Source organism: Aulostomus chinensis, chromosome 7, assembly GCF_037954235.1.
Source record: "Aulostomus chinensis isolate RoL2024-O1b breed Wild chromosome 7, RoL_Achi_v1.0, whole genome shotgun sequence".
Classification (NCBI taxonomy): Eukaryota; Metazoa; Chordata; class Actinopteri; order Syngnathiformes; family Aulostomidae; genus Aulostomus; species Aulostomus chinensis.
In genome coordinates, this window is record NC_141326.1 from 20173833 (window position 1) to 20194341 (window position 20509).

Consider the following 20509-nt stretch of genomic DNA (forward strand, 5'->3'; position numbering starts at 1 on the left):
TGCTGTTTGCCAACTACCAAACAAAGATGAGTGTATTTGAGAGGAACGACGAAGTACTTCCTACTTCGCTTGCAAGTACTATAAGGTATGTGTCTAGTGTTCTGGACTTTCTTTGTCTTCCCGCATTTGAACAATTATTGCAGTAATATCGAGCTCAATTAAGGAACGCCGTCGCCGCGTAACTGTTTTCTGTGCATGGCTATATTGGCGTAACTGGAGAACTTCGTGGCACCTCACGCATGCGTAATTATGCTGATATGTTTCCATCATGCACCACATATTCTAAGACAGTAGCCTAAGTCTTTACAAAGTCACCTGAGCAGTTTAGATCATGAAATATGAATCTCTGTATAACTTGCAAAATCTAGAAATCACGTATGAGGGGAAACTCATGCTTGGACATAAACTCATGTTGTTTTTAGTCATTCATTCATTCATTCATTCATTCAATTCAGTCAGGTATATGACGTCTTCTGAACAGCTTTTTGACCATCTTGAGGTGTTCTACTTTTCTCATCTATTCCACTTTAACAATATTAGTTTTATTACATTTTTAAATTATTTCGAGTATTAATTTCATGATCAAACAGCCTCGTTTATTTGTAATCTTTGCAATAATATCATGTATTTTGAGACCCAGCGATCTTATATAACCATTTACCTCATAAGTACTTCTACTTGGTCTCTGGTTGACAGTCTGCTGCACCTCTGGCTAAACCCATCAAGGGTTGTGTGCTGAAACATCCTGGTATGCATCACTTGGTTAATATAATATAAACATTTACTTTTTTCATTTTTCAACAAGACATTCTCAGAAGCCTGAAATAAAATATTGGCTACTTAGATTTAATTTTGTCAAAGAAACAATAGAAAAATTGCGAAAAAGTCTAAATGACAACCTCTACTCAGGTTGTATTGAAACCATGACACAATAACTACACTCCCTAAATCAGCAAGTTTTAACAGTCATACTGCTACTGAACATACACAAGTTATTACAAATTTCTGACATGGTGAACAGCTGTATGTGTTTACTGGATTCAATCAAAGACTGTTGTGGCACCTTGCAACTACTTTTCTTGAAGACATTTATAAACCTGAATTTGTCCCTTTAATGATTTGTCTGTATTAAGAAGACTAAAAATAACACACATTTTAACACAAATATACTGAGATGTTTATGAAAAGCATAAATCCACAAATGCTGTGCAGTCTGAAGGAGGTATTACTGTATGAAGACAGCTCTAAATGTTGAGTTTTGATATTGGCACACACATTCAAAAGCTTTCAAATCGTTTTCAGCAGGTGATGATGCAAGCAACCACACAATTGGAATTATTTCTACAAAATCTTCTGGAGGTTTTAGTGATGATAATGTACTTCACCAATTACTTTGTGTTAATAAACGTAGAAAAGAGGCACAAAAAAATAACATCATGTTGCTTGTTTTGTTCAACACACAAAAATTATGTAAGATAGAGAAATAGGAAAAAAAAGATTCACAAGTGAACAGACAAAACAAAGGAATATTTCACTCTCTCTCTTTAAAATGACTTCAAGTATTCATAAACTCTTGAAATGTTTTCTGACAAATTCATGTGGGTCCATTATTCAACTGGATTGCTGTGCTGAATAAAAGTCCTCAGGGGAAAAAAAAACACAAAACACCAACGTATAACATTCCCGTTGCACACGTAGAAAAACTCCAAAAGAAAATTTAACCAAAATTTTAATGGCTATCACAAATGTCCATAATACAGAACTTAGAAATAATGACTCAGAGTTGCCATGTTTTTCAACACCAGAGCAGAGTGAAAACACAAAACCAAACTGGTACCACCTCGGTGGCTCCACAGAGGGGAAGGATTAATGAGACGACTTCGCGTCTATGCCAACTCGATCCCCTGATCCTGAAGAGGTGAATCCGCCTGGGGGTCTTTACTTTTACCTGGGGCCTTGTTCTTGCTGCTCTTTTTCCTAAAGAATACACATGAATATATTTTCAGTTTCTGTTTAAGCTGTGAACTTTATACGTAGTTGAATTCTATCACCATTTGCATTATCGTTCCACTTAGAAATAGAAAACAAAAGTAGTCTTACTTTGACTTAACGGACAAGACGATCACAGTTATGAAGATAGAGGCGACAATGGTGGCCAGCAAGACTCCGCAGATGATTGCTGTTCAAGACAACAGGCAAGTGGGATTTGAGGAAATAGATGGAACCACAACTTTACGCTCATGGTTAAGAAGCAGATTATCCATAAAAGCCATAACGGACTACAACTAACCCTCCCACAGCTTGCATTGTTGCGTTAAAACAGGAAAAGCACAAATTATATCCACATACCAACCGGGGTGTCTGGCTCATCCTCCTCTATTGTATTACGGTCATCTTAGAACCAAAATGAGTCAAACAAAAAATGTTAAAAACATGATAACATGCCATAATTCAAACCTCATCATTACCAACAACTTATTTGTGCTCACCATGGATACCGGCGCAGGTGGCGTTGCAGCTGGCGTGGTCGAGAAATCTGTTGCCATTTCCGAAGCATCCAGACCAGTGGAATTTTTTGCATTTGTCATGAGCAGAATCATAGTAATATCTCACAAGCTTGACATTACAGCCGCCAGAGAGCTTTTCAAAGTGACAAGCTGCAGATGCTTTGAAGAATAAATGAAAAACAAAACGTCGCTGTCATCAGATGCTGCAGTTTATTCATAAAAAGCAACACAAACAAACCCATTTCAGACTCAGTCACATAGTCTGTCCTGACTCAGTAGATTTGCTTTTCACCACTTGGTGGCGTGTTTCTGATACTCAATGCTGACAAGAAATACAAGAAATGTATGTGACAGTGTGATATGGGTTTGTTCCGTTGAGCACTTGCATTGATGGCATACACTATAGATTTTGCTGTTACATAATTAACACGCCCCGAGTCAGGAATGAGGCAGTGATGCTCGTCTAATTTAGTCCAGGAGGATCTCAAGAAGGTCTTTTCTCCCTCTGATTTCCCTTTGAGGACCAAAACTGAAATGTAATAGTGGGCCTATTATAGTGTAATAGTCCTGTATTATGGTTCTTAACTTCCACCATCCAGTGTGTGGGTTAATTAGTTTTAGTTAGATTTACTCTGCTTCCTGATCAATTTGTGAAACAGTATTCAATTGTTAGGTATCTGACATAATTTAAGATCACTTTTACCTCACAAAAAAACAGTTACTTACAATATTTACAATAGTTTGATTTGATTTGATTTGATTATTCCACATGTCATGGAAATGGGATCCCCTCAAATGGGATCAGCCTTGATGTAGCCAGTTTTTAGCCATAAAACTCATTAGTCAGTTCACGATCCAAAGTCCTCAGAAAGCAGCCTGTTTTTTTTCCCCCTCAACTCCTTACATAGCTGAAAAATGGGAAGTTTATAAATAAACTCAGCTCACCTTCCATGGGGTAGATATCCTCTGCCCTGGCAGAACAGTTTCTTATGCACTCTCTTTCAGTACTGAAACGATTGGGGTTTCCTCCTTGGCCTTTGTAGAAGAAAGGTTTGCACTTGTCTTCACCGATATCATAATACACCAAAAAATTGAAGCCTTCTCCTTGACCTTCGTCGACGGGCATTTGACAGAAGTCTGTAAGAGGGTAAAAATGCACGTGTATTACACAGTGGAATTTTTAAGGTGTTACTGTATGCATATACTCTGTTAGATGATTAGGACCGATGACAGTAATGTGACAGTTACTGTTTCATGACTCACCAACAGATATGTAATTAATGTTTAACTATCTTCCCCACCTCTAGCCCACTCCTTCTTTTTATGATGGCAATAAAAAGCACCATTATGGTATGTTTCAGCCCTGCAGCCTGTTATAGGGGAAGTCTCCTCAAACTTTTTACCTGAAAATCATTTTATTTTGAAGGGAACTGTCTAATCCTGGATGCTCAGACTTTGGGCCTCCACAGTCATTTACAGTAAAGTGAGGTGAAGTTGCTCATAATAATCAGGCTCAGACAGAAAAGATCTCAGAGTTTAAAATTTTGAATAATAGAGGAAGGAATCATGTAAAAGGTTTATTGTTAGCAACGTGTAAATAACATTTCCAAGAGACTAAATGTGCTGTAAAGTCAGTCTCGTCTGAAGACTGTCATCATCTGCTCCACTTGCAAGTCACTGCACGAGTATAAAGTTAGTAAAAAGTATCAAAATTATATCCTCCAGGAAGATGTAGTCTAGACTTTTATAATTTACTGAAACATTTTATTTTTGCATTATGTTTGTCCATGTCAGATGGAGCTGAGAGCATTGTCCCTCCTTACTTCACTATTATAAGGTCATTACTATTCAACAGTGCATCATACGAAGAAACTGGAAAACTGACGTTGCCACGCTGAGCGCCATGTTAGTGAGGATGAAGCTTTATCTGCAAGGTTCATTCTCAGCAGGAAAAAAATCCTCAGAATTTTGCACAATGATACACAATTATAAACATAATATTAAATGCATTCATTTGTCATCCATAAAACAACAGCCCTAAGCAGACCTATTCATAATTTTTCTGTAAAGCCCACGTGTTGGCGGCCTGGGCTATTCTGAATGTCAGGTCTGTAAAACCCTTCCCGTTACCGTTTTAATGCACATACGACAACAATTTGATTTACCTGGAATCTGTGAATCGCTGATGTGTAAAGCAGCAAAAACAATCCCAAAAAATAGCAAGCGCTTCATCTTGCTTCTTGTCCTTGTGCCGTCCGTCCTGAGTGAGGGTTGTGAACTACAGAGGGCGGCGGGATGTCTTGACTGACCTTTGGACAAACCAACACTTCCTTAATGAACTGCCCTCAATAGAAACACAAGTTAACCGCTCGCAGAGTTTTTATGACATTTATTTGAGGTGGAACCAGATATGCAACACACACGTAGCAACAGTGTCTTTGTAAATGTGGCTCCATCTCTTTTTACTTTTTGAAACACACACTAAAACTATGGAGTGCAAGCATGTAGTTGATGCGTGTCAGGCCATAAAAACTCCACAGTTCTTTCTCACAAGGGTTTATTGAAACCTCTCTTCAAGTTAAACCAAAAAAAATAACCGTGTAGCAATCCAAAATTAGGCAATAATTATGAACACAGTCAAAAACTAGCGTGCTCTCCTCGCCTCCATAGTATAACTGACCTACATCACATTATGCACGTCTCAGCCAATAAGAAGAGAGCCGTTGTTATTAACCAATAAGCATTCTCGTGACCTCAAATATACAAAATCGGGATAAATCCAACAAATCTCATTTATTTACCACCTTATGTGTAATATACAAAATGGCTGTAACAGTGTGTTTCATTTCAAGGGCTTCAATAATTGTGTTTCAGTGGGTTTGCAGTTGTGCACAGTTCTCATGACTGATAGTGGTAACATGTAGCATGACTGCACAAAGCATGTGTCGACAACTTAAAACCAAGACCCCCAGGAGCGACTTAAACGACTGAACAAGCTAATATTCATAGGTTTACTCCTCCTTTATTCTTTTTGTCTAGCCTACATCATATTTACTTTTGGATGCTTTCAGGCTGACCATCTGTCCCATTCTTGTTACAGGAACACAGAACTTCTTCCAATTTGGCATACTCATCCGCTGGAACTCACGGATGAATTTTTAGCAGGCAAAGGTCAAAGGTCACTGTGACTGTGTAGAAGTGTTGTATTCTCTCGTGGCATTGTGTAGTTTAACAGACGAAGAGCATCACTGTTGGCAACATGCCGTTTATTTCAGACACAGGCCGGCCTGGCTGAGAGATTAGTACTACAGTCAGTCTTGATATCCTCTCACACTCTCACGTCTGAAAAACAGAAAATAAAAGGAAAGTGCAGGTAAGCTAACATGTGTCGCACTAGCCATTTTGTAAACAAAACTAAAAGAAAAACACAGTGAACTTTTTTACGCGAAGAACGTGCTCAACCGTTTGGGAGCTATACGTTAAAAAATACAACTTAAATCACCCCTTAGTGCTGAAATTACAGAAAATAATATGACACAATGGCGGAGCTCATAACACATACACCTCACAGGCAGACGGCGAGGTTCAACTTTTGCTACTCCCCGGGGTGCATTACTCTCCGCTACAGGGGTGCTGCATTCATTTAACATCGGACAAACGAGCTAACGTGTTGTGTGATGAGTTTTCAATGGCAAGTGGAATCACACCACTTTTTAACTCCGTTTCAACTGCATATGTAAAAGCATCTGAAAAAGGGCCACAATGAAAAGTAAGTGACAGTCAAAAGAGTTCTGTCATTACAGGCCACGTGTGAATATGACTCGAAACACATTTAAAATTGTAAAATACATAGAAAAATACAACACATCCTCTGGACATTTTTCCTACAGATTTACAGTCCTGCGTACCACCCGCACATTAACTGTCCGAAAACAGAAGTCGCACGTTAAAATGGTGACCTGTAGGACTTCCATTATTTAGTGCTAGCATTTGCATTAATGCCATATCGTGGAATAATTCAGAGAATAAACCATTAAAAAACTCGACTTTCTTGATGGTATAAACTCATTTCTTGCATGCTAACAGTAACACACTTCAGTAAACATGGATACATGTAGCAACAGGTGACTCATATTTGACAAGGAGATACATCCTGTATACCCCTGGCCATAATTCGCATGCTGATCATTATATGACAAAATTTCATAGAAATGTCTTATAGCGTGACACGATGAAGTGATGTCATTATACAAATAATAGCATAGGAAGATGGATAGACGGACGTATAGACCTTAAATATACATTTTTTGCCATTTTCCCTTGATAAAATGGAGTTCTAAAAGTTTCGGTTTGTCTACATCAGAGTCTCCTACCAACTTCGCGTTGGACCATATGTCTTGGTTGTTCATTCCCAAAACGCATCTTTAATAGAGATTTATAGTGAGCTTTAAACCGCCAGCTGGCGAATGAGAGCCGCCTCCTGGTGTCAAACTCCGCTCCTGCACCGGCGGCACTGCCCGCATCTTTGGCCCGCCGGCACTTCTGAGGTTTCGCTGCTCCCGAAATGAGTGACTTCGCATGGATGCGGTCGACGCTGTTGAGTTGTCATTCTCCATTGACAAGAAGACTCGGTGGGATGGTTTTGTTGTCGCTCTGACGTCAGCTAGAGCTACAATGAAGCTGACAACGTGAGTATAAAAGCCGGTTTGAAGAGTGCGCTGTTCCCAGCTGAGGCTCCGCATCACTTAGCAGCGTTCACACCAAGATCACCAAGATGCTGCTCCTGAGCTGCACACGCGTCCTCTTACTGCAGCTGGCTTTATTCAACCTGCTGCACGGTAAGATCACGATTTACTGATTCATCCGTGAGAAGAGTGAGACTTTTGTTAAACTGCAGGAAGAAACAGAAGACATTATGCTTGCAGGTGTCTAATCTAAGTCCATCCACCTGCTCTTTACGCAGAGGGAGGTTGATCTCCAGATGTGACCACATGCGCTCATCTGTTCTAACAGATTTGCTGTTATGTCCTGTGTCTTTTTAAATGTGCAAAACATAACACTTTGATACAGAGGAACATTGCTTTTGTCTATGCAGGTGCTGAGTGGACATTCATTGGTAAGTTTGATCATATTTTCATCACAGTTTGATACAGACTTGTTTTCTTCTTGTCATCCTCAGTTCATGTGAATTCCCTGCTGACTTCCATATTTATCTTTGCCTCGCCTGCTCTACCCTGAAACCATGACATTAACTAATGGAGTGTTAGGATTCAGTTTAGTGGAATTCTCTGATGAGGGAATAATTAAGTCAGAGAAGCTCCACTGCATTCAGCAGAGAGCAATGATAAAAAATGTAGTGTTTCCTGGTTAATTAGAGAAAAATGCCCTATATAACCCCTCTTTGACCTCCAAAGACCATTGACATCCCCTGTCACCGTACATGATTGTAGAGTTTGTAATGAACGCTGTAATTACAGAACTTAGATTGCAGTGAAGTGGCTGACATGACTTTGCCTTAAGGTCTAAGGGACCTCTTGAATCTCTTACATAAACCATGCAGAGAAAATGATGCCTTATTTTAGTGCTCCTTAAAACTCTGTTGCATTCCAAATCTGAATGTTAAAACCAATAAAAGTAGTGGTTTGATATTTCTTTTTTTAGGACAAATAATAGCTGTTTTCACGACTGTGGCAATAGTCAGCCTTTACTGCATCCCTTTTTTAAACTTTAATATTCCAAATTGTTCCACACAGGCTCATTAAGTATGACTAAGAAAAGAGCTACTGGTTATTTGGTCCAACATTTATAGCAGTAGAAAATTAGACTATATTTGGTGAAATGATGCTTCATTCTGTTTTTATTGCAGCTTCAGCAAATAGACCTTTACAGATTGTATTCACACTCATTCCCTTCACGTTGGAATTTTGGAGATGAAAAGAAAGTGGAATAAAAGCAGCTTCTTTTTTTTATAATCGTTAATAGTTAATTTGTTTACCTCCAACAACAACAAAAACCTCCAAAACAAGTACATTGAGTTCACCAATGGAACCATGACAAGACGGAACTCTCATGTGGACAAGTTTAGGACAAGTCTAATCCTGGACATCCAAATCCCAGTCCAAAATCCAAAAGCAGCTACATTTAAGTGTCTGTGCAAAGAATAACGTAACACGCCAAATAGCTTTCATCTATCCTGTACTGTGCAGTGCCGTGTTTACACTTGTGCATGCTTGTGTCCTTCCAAAAATCCATATCGTGGTTTGTATGCTCTCACACGCCTCGCAAGTGCAGCGTGGTGGATTTCATCCTCAGTTACAGTCAAGTTCTCCAGAGGGGTTATCGTAGTAGTCAGTATCGCACCAGAGGGCTGGTAGCACATGACGGGGCTCAGCTGAGTCAGAGGATTTACATTCACCTCAGCTGAGGATCAGACAGAAAACTAACTTCAGAGTTACTTTTCTTGCCCTGCTCTTTTGCTTATCTTCTTATTTTTATTTGAAATTTTGGACGTTGGTGCAGCTTAATGTTCTTAGTATAGCTGTACATAAATCTCAGTTCACATCCACTTAAATAACCCCATATTAAAAAAGGTCAAAGTCATTCTGACAAGGACTGCTCAGCAGCCACTCAAGGCCATCATTAAAGGGCAAACTGGGTCTAATTAAAACAGCAAATGAAGTGGACACTGACTAACTTTCCCCATTAAGAGTTTGCCCAAATTGCTCCCTGGATTTCTTTCCTTCTGCATGAATTTTCTCATTAACAATTATGTCCTCCTCTGTGGTAGTATTTCCTTGGCCAGTGTGCCTCATTGCTTCTGCAAACACACAAGTGGAGTCAAACTCATTCAGATGAGGTCATTTTGTAAAGTGCTGGACTTGATCTGCAAGTGTAGCCGGTGTCCTTTGCTTTATAGAAACCTCTCATTTGGACGGAGACAGGGTTCTCAATGACTTCCCCCACAAACAACAGCCTGGTTCTCACTCTCGCTGCCTTAGAAAGGGCCAAGGTTGAAGCCACGGGCCTCTCCCATGCCGCCTTGGATATAGCTACTTTACTGTGGTTACAGATATAATATTCAACAGGAGGGCAAAACTCTGACCCTCTGTGGTAAATGGGCGGCATCATTTGCCACCATTTGAAAAGATGTGGGTCCCTTGTTCAGTTTAATTGATCTTGTAAGAATTTAAAAATGTAGTTGGTTCTATTAAGATTAAATCAGGCTATCTTGAGGTGGACATGACCTACACTGATGCATTGCAGATGAGCACCAGTGGCCCCAATCGTATCCATATTGCGGAGGAGCTTTCCAGTCTCCAATAGACCTGAAGCCTGAGCTGCTCAGGTTTGACCCGACTTTACGTCCGATTGATGTTCAGAACTACAACCTGTCTTCCAGTGAGCAGCTTACATTTGGGAATAATGGACATTCGGGTGAGTATATTAGTGTTTTAGTGTTTAAAACACATGCTATATGAGTAAAACTTGACAAATAAAGAAAAATAAAAACTATAAAATGTTTAGTTAGGGATCTAGAAATTCCTCGAATGAATGTAATGCAGGAGTCAACATAATCATAATCAAGATAATCATAGAAGTGGCTCACATAAACACGGAGCAGTTATAGAGACCAAGTTTCTTGGTCAGCCTAAATAAAATGACGGGAGGATCTTCTTTCTACGTCTACCACAGCAATTTGCCATAATCACTCTCTTATTATGTTGGTTGTCCCGTCACCCAAATAAAGAGCTCCACGTTTTACTCTGAGAAAATATAAGATTAGTCATCTGCGGAGCCTGTGGTGTATTTTAACAGAAATCAACGTAAGTTATACGCATATATTCCTCAAATTATTACCTCCAAATATAGCTATTAGAACAAGAACCATATATTTTACACACTCACAACAGTTTAGTACAGGAATGATTCAATTTTAGCACTTATTTCTCTGGGGGTTTTTTTTGGATAAAGTTTTTATTTATCATTTTCTTTGACAACACGAAGGCATTTAAGTCAAAAAACGCAATTAGAATAATGCATCGCCTAAGTGTGTAATGTCTACCAGGTGACCGCTGATGATTCAGCCACTGTTATATTGGAACAAATCACACAAAATGCTTACGCATGCACTCCTGATGAACCTCTGTGCCACAGACATGAGGGCATCATCAGCGTGACGTATGTCTGCAACACGCTGACAGAGGTTTTTGCTCGTAAACATTCATCATACGCTCACGTAAACACCCGTAAAAATAGCTCCAGTCGCTTTTTGAAAATGACGTTTGACAGCACTGAGAGTGTCACAGTGACGTCCTCAGTTTATTTAAGTTGGAGGTAATGTTTGATGAGTCACTGATGTTAAGTCATCCCTCCTCCTGCTCTGTGTGTGTGCCGGGGCTGTCATGTCATCTGATCCACAGTACAAATATCACTCCCCTCCAAGATGCACATCTCCAGCCTCCCTCATCGTTACACTGCCGTTCAGCTGCATCTTCACTGGGGCACAGCCACCAATCTTGGTGGCTCTGAACACTTGGTGAACAGTAAGCAGTATCCAGCTGAGGTAAATACGTCTCGATATCCACTGCTATGGCAGCTCAGTCCAGTTGTTTAAATTGCTCCTGTACTCAGGTGATGGAATCCCTGTTTGATTCTCTGACGTTTGATTAACACCCATCATGAAGAAAAACTGATGAACTCTCTCCATGTATGTACTATTGTGTTCCACCTTTCTTGACACTGTGGCAGACAATCGCACGCTTCAAAATATCTTCTGCACACCTCCTATCAAAATTGAACACTTTCATAAGAGACGTCCAATTAAGAGATTAAAAGGCAGGCTGAAAAGGCAGTTGAAGCTTTTCAAAATAAATCATGTCCTTACCAATTAAGGTGAGGATACTAAATGGCAAAGACATGATTTCAGTTGGCTTCAGTGTCTACAGTATGACAGCATGTCTTCTCTCTGCAAGGTTTAAGGGGATTAGACTACTAGACTATTATATGCTTGAGGTTCCAACCACCTCTGGAAAGGAGTGGCGGTGTGTGCTATTGAACGTGTCAAGCCCTTCAAGCAGTTTTCCCACAAACTTGCTTTCTCTATGTACATTTGAACTCAATGTAGCAGCAGTACAGCCCCCCACTCCCAGTTTTCCACAGGCTGTTTACATTTATACTTTAAATAACACACAATTGAAGCCCCTGGTTGCAGTTTTCCACAGGCTAGTTCTCTCTGCTTAACCTCTGCGCTTACACCAAGGCAGAAGATTTGACTAAAAGCAAGATATAACTCAGTGTTGATGTAAATCCCAGCGAGCAGAAACTGCAATTGTTGCAACCTGTGTGCCTTTACATGCTTCAGCTATAGCACAACCACATGAAATGTGGCTGTGGTTTGACCTGAGTTTCTCATGGACACGTGGAGAGATCATACATCTTTTCCAAGTCCCTCCAGAACCACAGTTCGTTGATGACATGTTCCTTTTGAGGGACACATGATGGGAAATTGAACATTTCCCAGAAATAGTACAAATGTCTACTTTAATTCTCCAGGCAGTACAGTATCTGTAAATACAGTGTTGTCATAGTTGGCAGGAATGACAAACACCAATGTATAATACCACCACCAAACCAAATGACAGTCCTGTAATCTGGTGTTCAATTATGTGCCAACTCCTATAAACCTCCAGAGGTACTTGTTTGCTTTTTTGATTGGTTCACCACCACCACCGGACACCACCGACGTTCTCAAATTTAACGAACACTGACTCATGCACGGAAAATGTGTCCCAATAACATATAAGTATAAATATGAAGGAATATAAAGCGGGTGGATGTGCAAAGAAATGACCTTTCTTTGTATTTGCGATTTCCACTGATGCATCCTTTTCAACTAAATAGATCTTAATTTGTTTCACTTTTCCTTTGCAGTTGCATATAGTACACTACAATTCAGAGAAGTACCCTGATATATCCACGGCGTTGGACAAATCAGACGGCCTGGCTGTATTAGGAGTTCTCATTGATGTGAGTGGGTACAAATGGTTGGACACTGAGCTGTAAATATCTGTCAAGCAGAATAAGCAAATTGCTTCTTCGCACAGATTGGACAGTTCAATCCAGCCTTTGAAAAGTTTCTCAAGTACATCGATGGAATCAAATATAGAGGTAAGAGCGATGTTTCTACAGGTAGTTTAATACACAAACTGTGGCTTCAAGCTTTGGATCGTTCTTTGCTTCTGGATTCATTGAAGATATCAGTCATAAAGGGTCTTCAATCAGTTATCCGTTCGTTTAATTTCTAGGTCAAAAAGTGCAGGTGCCTGGTTTCAACATCAGAGCTCTGCTACCTGCACGTTTGGATGAGTATTACCGCTATGACGGTTCACTGACCACTCCTCCCTGCTATCCAAGCGTACTGTGGACGGTATTCCGGAACCCTGTAACGATTTCTCGCAAACAGGTGCTTCATCGGCCATTTTTTTCAGCAGATTTTGAACTTTTAAAATGTACTGAGGTGATGTTTAATGTCCTGCCATTTTTTGGTCCGTCACTTACAAATAACCTTAAATATTGTGGGAAACATTTTGAGTGTAACAACTTTTATTTGCATTTTTTTGGCTCTCTAGTTCATGGCCCTCGCAACACAACTCTCCTCCTCGCTTGCCCAGGACACAGCCCCTGTTCCTATGAATGGCAACTACAGAAAATTACACCTCCCAGATAGCCGAGTTGTCCTGGTGTCTTTTAAAGAGGGTAAGTATGGTCCCCAGAATAGTCCTGCTCTTCTGTCACCGCTGCAAATTGGCAAAAGGACAAGTTTCACAAATGTCTTTGCATTTGTCTTCTGCCGAGCACCGGGCTGTCACGCTGGCTTTTGTTATGTTTGTTGTCACCTGCTTGCGTTTGAGCTTTCATGTTGATGTCATCCTTTATCATCTTTAAGACTGATTGATGGTGATGAGCTGGCTGGAAAATAGGCCATCTTTTAAGACGCAACAAATAAACCATGCCACTGATATACTGGGAAGATTTGCAGCCCTTAAATTTGTCTTTAAAGGCTCGGTTTTATGTGGTTGACTGGTTTACCACAGTGTGGCATTTGGGTCCTTATGGTGCGGTATGAATCTGCATGTTCTTCTGTTTTTCAAAGCTTTCCTCTTGATGCTAATGGCATATATGCTTTGACATGGCAGCATGCAACCTCCTGGTATTTGCTTTCATGAGTGGCATTTAGCAGGCAATGTTCTTTTAGCTAATCACTTCAGGCAACAGCATGCTGGACATGATGGTCCAAAGCTGTTCCAACAAATATCCCGCAGGCTGGGATGTTTAACAAGTTGTGATTGGCTCTGTGTCTGATACAGGCAAAGAACCGCATCATACTGTTACAGTCACATGTTCCCTCCAGAGGAAGCGCCTCATTCAGAAGCTGCTGGTTGGTGACCTGGACGACTTAGCTGATGGAAAGCATGACCTCAAGAACCTGCAGGGTGGAACTCTGTACAATTCTTTAAAACAACTGTTGAATCCATCCCTGTGGAACAAGAACGTGGTCCACCACTCTGGAGGAAAGTTAGGGCTGGTGTTAGACACACTGTCATATAGTGCTGTGGAACAGAGAGTTTCCAGCAATCTTCAACAATCCAACACTGAGAGTGAGCTGATTAAGGCTCTCAGGGATGTTGTTTTCCCTGAGCTCAACCTCAGGAGCTATCTGAGCTGTAAGTCAGAGTTAGCTATCGCCACCACCAGACATATTCTCCGTGGACGAGGAGTAGTTGGAACTATTCCTAATATCAATATGCAAAACCACCAGAATCTCTCCTGGATTATGCCAATGGAGTGGGAAGACTAGAAAGATCAGTGTTGTAGTTTAGTAAAATTAAGCTGCGTCCTGCATCATTCCTCAGACTTGTCATCATCTGATGACCTCGGATTCCTGACAAATCTATTTAATATTAAATTATTCTTTCCAGAAAGTGCACATAATCGCTCAGAAATAAGACTTCAGTATGACTTAATCCAGAGTACTTGCTAATCTACTGTATAACAGTCATCCATAATGACTTTGAGCAGTAATGTTAAGTATGAATGTTGAGATTTTTGTCATTAAAACCTGCAAAATGAGAAATGTATTCTTTATGCGCTATGGGCTTTATATCCTCTTGCATAATTTTGCCTCCTTGAAAAAAAATGCTTTTAAATAAACGACAATAATACCAAAATGTCACGCGTGGAAATCTGTATGCATCAAGCTATATGTAGTACACATTTCAGTCCAGGTCCATACTATGATTATTGTAGAGCTGGACAAGTAATCATTATCTTGCAGAGTGGATATGCAGCCAAATGAAAAAAAAATTCACAAAAGCAGAGGAGCTGTATGGAAAATCTCGGTCCTCTCTCACAGTTTGTGCTTCTGTACTAAATGCTATTTGCAAGTAGTAAAGAAAAGGCTATTTTGAATAAAAGAACTGAAATATACGTTGTACATTTCCTCCCCAATAACACTGCACCTTTGACACTTGAGCTATTATTTTCTCTCTTTGCGTAGCCCTTTTTTTATATGGTACAAAGTGTTTTTTGGAATAGTCTTTCAGGATTCAGTGGGAAGGGACACAACATGGCACAGTATGTAAAGGGATGTTGAGGAAAAAAGATTCTGAGCAGCATGTTTGTGAACAGGGGCAAAGGCCACAGTACATCAAATTGTCTTGAGGTTCAGTCAGCTTTCCAGGACTTTGGTGGAGCTTAAATGATCTTTGTGGCAAAGCAAAACTCCAAGAATTTGAGCAACAGTGCAATGTTTGCATTGCTAGGAGTCCATTGAGTGTTACTTTCAAATATATAGATGAGGTTTTCAGTTTTATTGAATATTTTACAAAGTTTGACTTCTTGTAGTACATATCAGTGTGATGTGTCACATAATTTTTTTTTTGTCACCGTCTTATTGATTAAGGTGCTATCAGGGTTCGTAATTTAAAAAAAGGCTTATGTTCTCATATGCGTATGCGTGTGTGTGCCTGTCAAACCACTTTCGATTTCACCCTTTCTCTCTTTTTCTGTGTTTCTCAGCTGATCTGTCTTGGATAAACACTGGTATGTGACCTGTATGTGTATTTTGTGCATTTTCATTTTGAGCATTTTGTGTTTTACCTCAACATTACCCAACAGCAACAGGTTCTTCTTCTGTGGGCCAAAATTATCTTGTTTTCTCCTGCATGGTGATCACCATTTTAAAGGAAAACGTCCCCTGAAGGCTAGTTAGCTTAGCACAATGAATGGTAGTGGGTGGGCAGGTTAACATACCTCTGTCAAAAGTACCGGTAATCAAATACAGTTTTCTCCCAGCGTTACTATAATTAGGGTTGTGCATAGCATTTGCTATGAACTGACAATTTAAAATTATGAGTCATTATAATCTTCTGACTGGGCGTAGCGATTTGATGCAGCCCTATCGTAACCTTGACCAGTAAAAGAAAACATTTGTCAATGACGAGAAGAGCAACTGCGACTTATCAAAGCCGACTTCTTAGAGGAGGATGATTATTTCTGGACAGACCAAAATCCTCAACCTCATTTGAACCAGAATACACAGAAGAGTAACTAGGTTTTGGGAACTGAGCAGGCAAGGGGAATGTATGCTAACCTTCCCATCCACTACCTTTCATTGCACTAAGCTAACGAGCAGTTAGCCAGTCTCTGAGGGTCTCAGCTCCCTTCTGCACTCACAGATGAGAGAAAGAATAATGATCTTATTTTCTGGCTTTGGAGAGGATGGCAAATAAGCATATTTCATAAAGCTTTATTTGAAAAATATAAGATGATTTTTTTTAAAAATGAGAACATGTTAAGGAAAACAATTTTTAACATCTCAGTGCGTAAGTTGATTCAAATGTAAACTAACATATTTCCAGAACTACTCACAATACAAGAAAAAAACAAAACAAAATGAGTGCAGGACACTATTAAAATATCCTGTAATCCTTTCTGCCTCCATACCCTGCAGGTTTACTGGTTCCCATATTGGTGGGATCTGCACTGGGACTTGTTCTCATTGTCTCCTTAATGTGCTGTCTATTAAGGCAAAAAAGGTAAGTGAGGGGCCCAAAGAACAAAATCGGGGTCTAGAATTATGCTCCCTGGAATCATCACATAATGCAAGAAAAGTGCTGCTGGTCAAATTGGATCTCTCCCTCTCTCTAGAGCTCTCAGCTGGTCAACTTGACAACATCCATCATTTACATCTTAGAAAAAGCATGATCAGCATTTGGCTTTAAATTTGCTGTATTTGACACCAAGACCAAATCTCCCAAAAGCCAACATGACAGGTTGAATATATCTCAGTGGTTTAAATATAAAGGGAACACAGGGAATTTTCAAGAGAGCGGTTAACCTTAATTGAAACATACATCTGGCTTCGAGTTTGGAAAATGCACGATGGAATTTGCACGTAGGACCTATAAGAGATTTTGGCTAGAAGTCAGCCCTGATTTATTCATGGGATTTACATTACCAGTACTGTGTAAACAGCTGCATTTTATGCCATCTTTAGCAGTGAAAAATAAGTATAATGTACACAACAAAAAGCCACTATTAACAATTTTTTTTAAAGCAAAGCACCAGACAGATAGCAACAAAGGTATTTTGAAACATCCCTTATCATTACGAGAATTAAATCAAGGTAAACTTAATTTTAATCACATTATAAGGATTTTGGTTAATGTTCCTAATTTTTATACAGCTTTATTAGTTGATTAGGCATTAAAGCTCCCTCCTCCTCTGTGTACAGCATTTTTCCTCCCTGTTACTGATGTAAAAATAATTCCCTTCATTTAACAAACCGCCAATTAATGGCATCAGTAACACATGATTATATCACGTATGATTTTCATCACTTGTATTTCTAACCTTTCTGTACTTCTCTTCGGGAAAACACTGGGGGTTTTGCAAAGATGAAACAAATGGCAAATGTTATGCGTAATCTCTCATGTCATACATAGCCCACGAAATGTCTTCTGATCACATAATCTTAGAGTAGCAGAAAAAAGCGGGTTTAAAGTGGGCCAGAAGGTAAAACGTGCTGTGAAGCTGTCTCCTCATCTGAGGATATCACTTCTCTTCGCTCATACTAATGAGGCACAATCTGGTTTTGGGGAGTGAGGAGCTAATGAGACTGGCTCATCGCTGACGGGTCGACTGCTGCAGGCTTTATTAAATCTTCTATGCTCTTCCCTTCCTCAAATGTCGCTCCAAAGTAAACTTTGGTCGGTCCATAGATGGTAAACTTCTTTAGAGAAAATATTATAGCACTCCTAACAGTGAATACACTCCCACACGTACACTGTACTGTATATTGGTGAAGGTTCTCAGTCACCCAGGTCATGGTAGTGGAAGAGCTGGTGGCTACTCCAGTTCTGACTGTAGAAGCCTCTTAGGCAAGTGGTGAAACATCTTCCACACTAAAAGAAGTCCAGTTGGATATGCCTAACTCTTAGACGCTACTGTATATTTACACTTTTATCTTTGTACTCTTTATGTATACATATATACACAGTATGTACTGTATATTCACATACTGTAATTGCCGACAGTAACTGTTGCCCATGCTGCAATTTATTTCACCCTGTGTTTGTGCTGTTCTCTTGGCTTCACTAAACCCATTTATAAATATCCCTCTCATCAGTTTGTACCTTTGTATACCTGACTGATCTTGTCAATGTGCAGCTCATTGTTGGAGATCTTCTGATAAGACCATGAAGACCACGGGTTACGGTCTTCAGCTATGCCCTTCTTTTATTCTTCTTTTTCTTGTCATTTTCATTGTTTATATTCACTGTTTATTGGCCAGTGGTGATTTCCCTCCCTTTCATTTGTTGTTTGTGAAGCACTTTCTAACACTTGTTTTGAAAAGTGTCATATAAGAATTATTATTATTAATTATTATTATTAACAATAATAAAAATAATGTTAGGGCAGCACGGTGGTGCAGTGGTCAGCACTGTCACCTCACAGCAAGAAGGTTCTGGGTTCAAGCCCCGGCTCCAGCACAGGATCTTTCTGTGTGAGTCTCCATGTTCTCCCTGTTCCTGTGTGGGTTCTCTCTGGTACTCCAGCTTCCTCCCACAGTCCAAAGACATCAAGAGGGGACGAGGCTGATTGATACTCTAAATTGACCGTAGGTGTGGCTGTGAGTGTGAATGGTTGTCTGTCTCTATGTGTTGGCCCTGCTGGTGGACTGGTGACCTGTCCAGGATGAACCCCGCCTCTTGCCCAAAGGCTGCTGGGATAGGCTCCAGCCCCCCCCCCCCCCCCCCCCCAGCCCTTAACAGGAAAATGGATGTGTTATTGCTCTGAGGTAACAGTGTGCCACTGCTGCCCGTTACTTTGCAAACAGCTGCAAAGGTGAACAGCTTTCAAGATGGCAAATAACAAACATTTCTACAAATATTTAAATCTTAAATTGATTATTTTCCCATAGGTCTGCTGCTGATCAGGACAAAAGCAAAGGTGTCGGATACAACATTGGAGAACGAGACGAGGGCGGCTCAAATGTGTAGCTCATCATCCTGGAATCTAATGAAACTGCAACAAAACTACGATACCATTGTCCTTTAGTGTCAGTCATACTTTATTTACAAAACTGTCATATGGGTCAAGCATGCAAGGTTTAAGTAGCTCACAACATAATGTTTTTGCATGCAGCACTGAGGTTTTGGGAAGCAGAGCTGTTTTCCTAAAGCCACAGTCCAGCTGGGCCTCCTTTCCTGTGTCGTGGCAGACAGAACATGGGAGATCTTCATGCTGGAAGTTAAAAACGGGCTAAACGGCCATTTCAGCTTTAAAACCATTTCCTTAGAGTAAGTGGAAGAGTTGTCCTCTTTAATCCCCCGTTACGTCCACCAGAATGTGGTGAGTTTCTCAGTCAGAGCCCAACTAATGAGAATATCAGGTCAAGTCAGACCGTGGCATCTGCTCCCTTTGGCCTTCCATCATGCCAGGAAGCCCAAAGGGAACCGCAGCCCAAACAATAGGGGGATAGGAGTCGACAGACATCCCTGATGGTAGGGTGGCGTGAGAAGGATGGGCTACACCACATTTCCACCAACCCTATACTTAGGGCTGCTCGATGGATTTTATAATAAAAGGGTGCTTAGCTCCATTCAAACACAGAAACAAACAGTTCCTTCCCTGTGAATAATGCTTCTGGAGGAAAAAAATGGCCTTTGTGTTTCCAGGCTGCATGCGGGCTGACCCCTAACCCCCGTCAGCAAGCATGATCACAAGACTGACTCCCCAGCACTCCTGAGAACCTCTCAGTGCGGCTGTGCGGTTGGCCGCCGGACAACTGTAGAATAATTACATCATCTTGTCATCCTTTCTGGGTTTCCCTTAACAGTATTAGATCCTCCTCTGGCTGCTCCTGAGTTCAGACCTAGAGTCTGTGTGTGCGCGTGTGTGTGTGTGTGTGTGTGTGTGTGTGTGTGTGTGTGTGTGTGTGTGTGTGTGTGTGTGTGTGTGAGTGCTAGAAGGTGAGACAGACTTCCACTGACCTGTGGTGAAGAGAAGCACAGCTTTTGTACACTGTGAAGTATTAAGTGTTTTGTTTCTGTTGCCAGAGGCCTGTTTTTGTATGGTTATCTGTTTTTGACCTTGTGTATAGTAAGTTTAAATAAATGCTGCTATGCAACAACAACAAAAAAACGACAACAACTACTAATGTGTTGTTTTACTGGTTAGTCATTTTCTAATCAGGGAATTCTGCTTCTAGCGAACAGTGGCTCCCAAAGTGTGAGTGCCGTGATGGGCCAGGAGAGGTTATTTAAAAAAAGATGAAAAGTTTTTCATTTTCAATTTTGAAGTTATAATGAAATATATGAATATATCATGCTGGTATTTGGCAGAAATGTTAAACAGGGACACATTTAAATTAACACTTTATTTGCTCTCATCTTATTCGACTTGCATGTGAACTGGATGGATTAACACTCTTCATGGAT

General features: G+C 40.3%; 2 protein-coding genes across 4 annotated transcripts; one reads left to right on the plus strand and one right to left on the minus strand.

Annotated features, from left to right (window-relative positions):
* The first annotated feature begins 10 nt into the window (after positions 1 to 10).
* ca12 (carbonic anhydrase 12) lies at positions 11 to 20137 on the plus strand. Of its 3 annotated transcripts, XM_086209056.1 has the most exons (11): positions 7098 to 7345; positions 7603 to 7623; positions 9771 to 9941; positions 10928 to 11070; positions 12438 to 12533; positions 12611 to 12674; positions 12812 to 12969; positions 13136 to 13262; positions 15585 to 15608; positions 16519 to 16603; positions 18991 to 20137. In XM_086209056.1, the coding sequence occupies exons 1-11, from the start codon at positions 7282 to 7284 to the stop codon at positions 19067 to 19069; spliced, it is 1032 nt and encodes a 343-aa protein (XP_086065182.1). In that variant the 5' UTR covers positions 7098 to 7281; the 3' UTR covers positions 19070 to 20137. The 3 variants fall into 3 exon arrangements, with proteins under 3 accessions (XP_086065181.1, XP_086065182.1, XP_086065180.1); XM_086209055.1 differs by lacking the exons at positions 7098 to 7345; positions 15585 to 15608; positions 16519 to 16603; positions 18991 to 20137 and adding exons at positions 11 to 85; positions 13874 to 15552; XM_086209054.1 differs by lacking the exons at positions 15585 to 15608; positions 16519 to 16603; positions 18991 to 20137 and adding an exon at positions 13874 to 15552.
* LOC147258936 (boophilin-H2) lies at positions 1887 to 4782 on the minus strand. The gene is made up of 6 exons (XM_086207806.1): positions 4673 to 4782; positions 3453 to 3644; positions 2490 to 2666; positions 2350 to 2394; positions 2101 to 2179; positions 1887 to 1977 (listed from the first exon to the last, which is right to left on the minus strand). Exons 1-6 carry the CDS (start codon positions 4737 to 4739, stop codon positions 1887 to 1889), a joined length of 651 nt encoding a protein of 216 aa, XP_086063932.1. The 5' UTR covers positions 4740 to 4782.
* Positions 20138 to 20509: the final 372 nt, after the last annotated feature.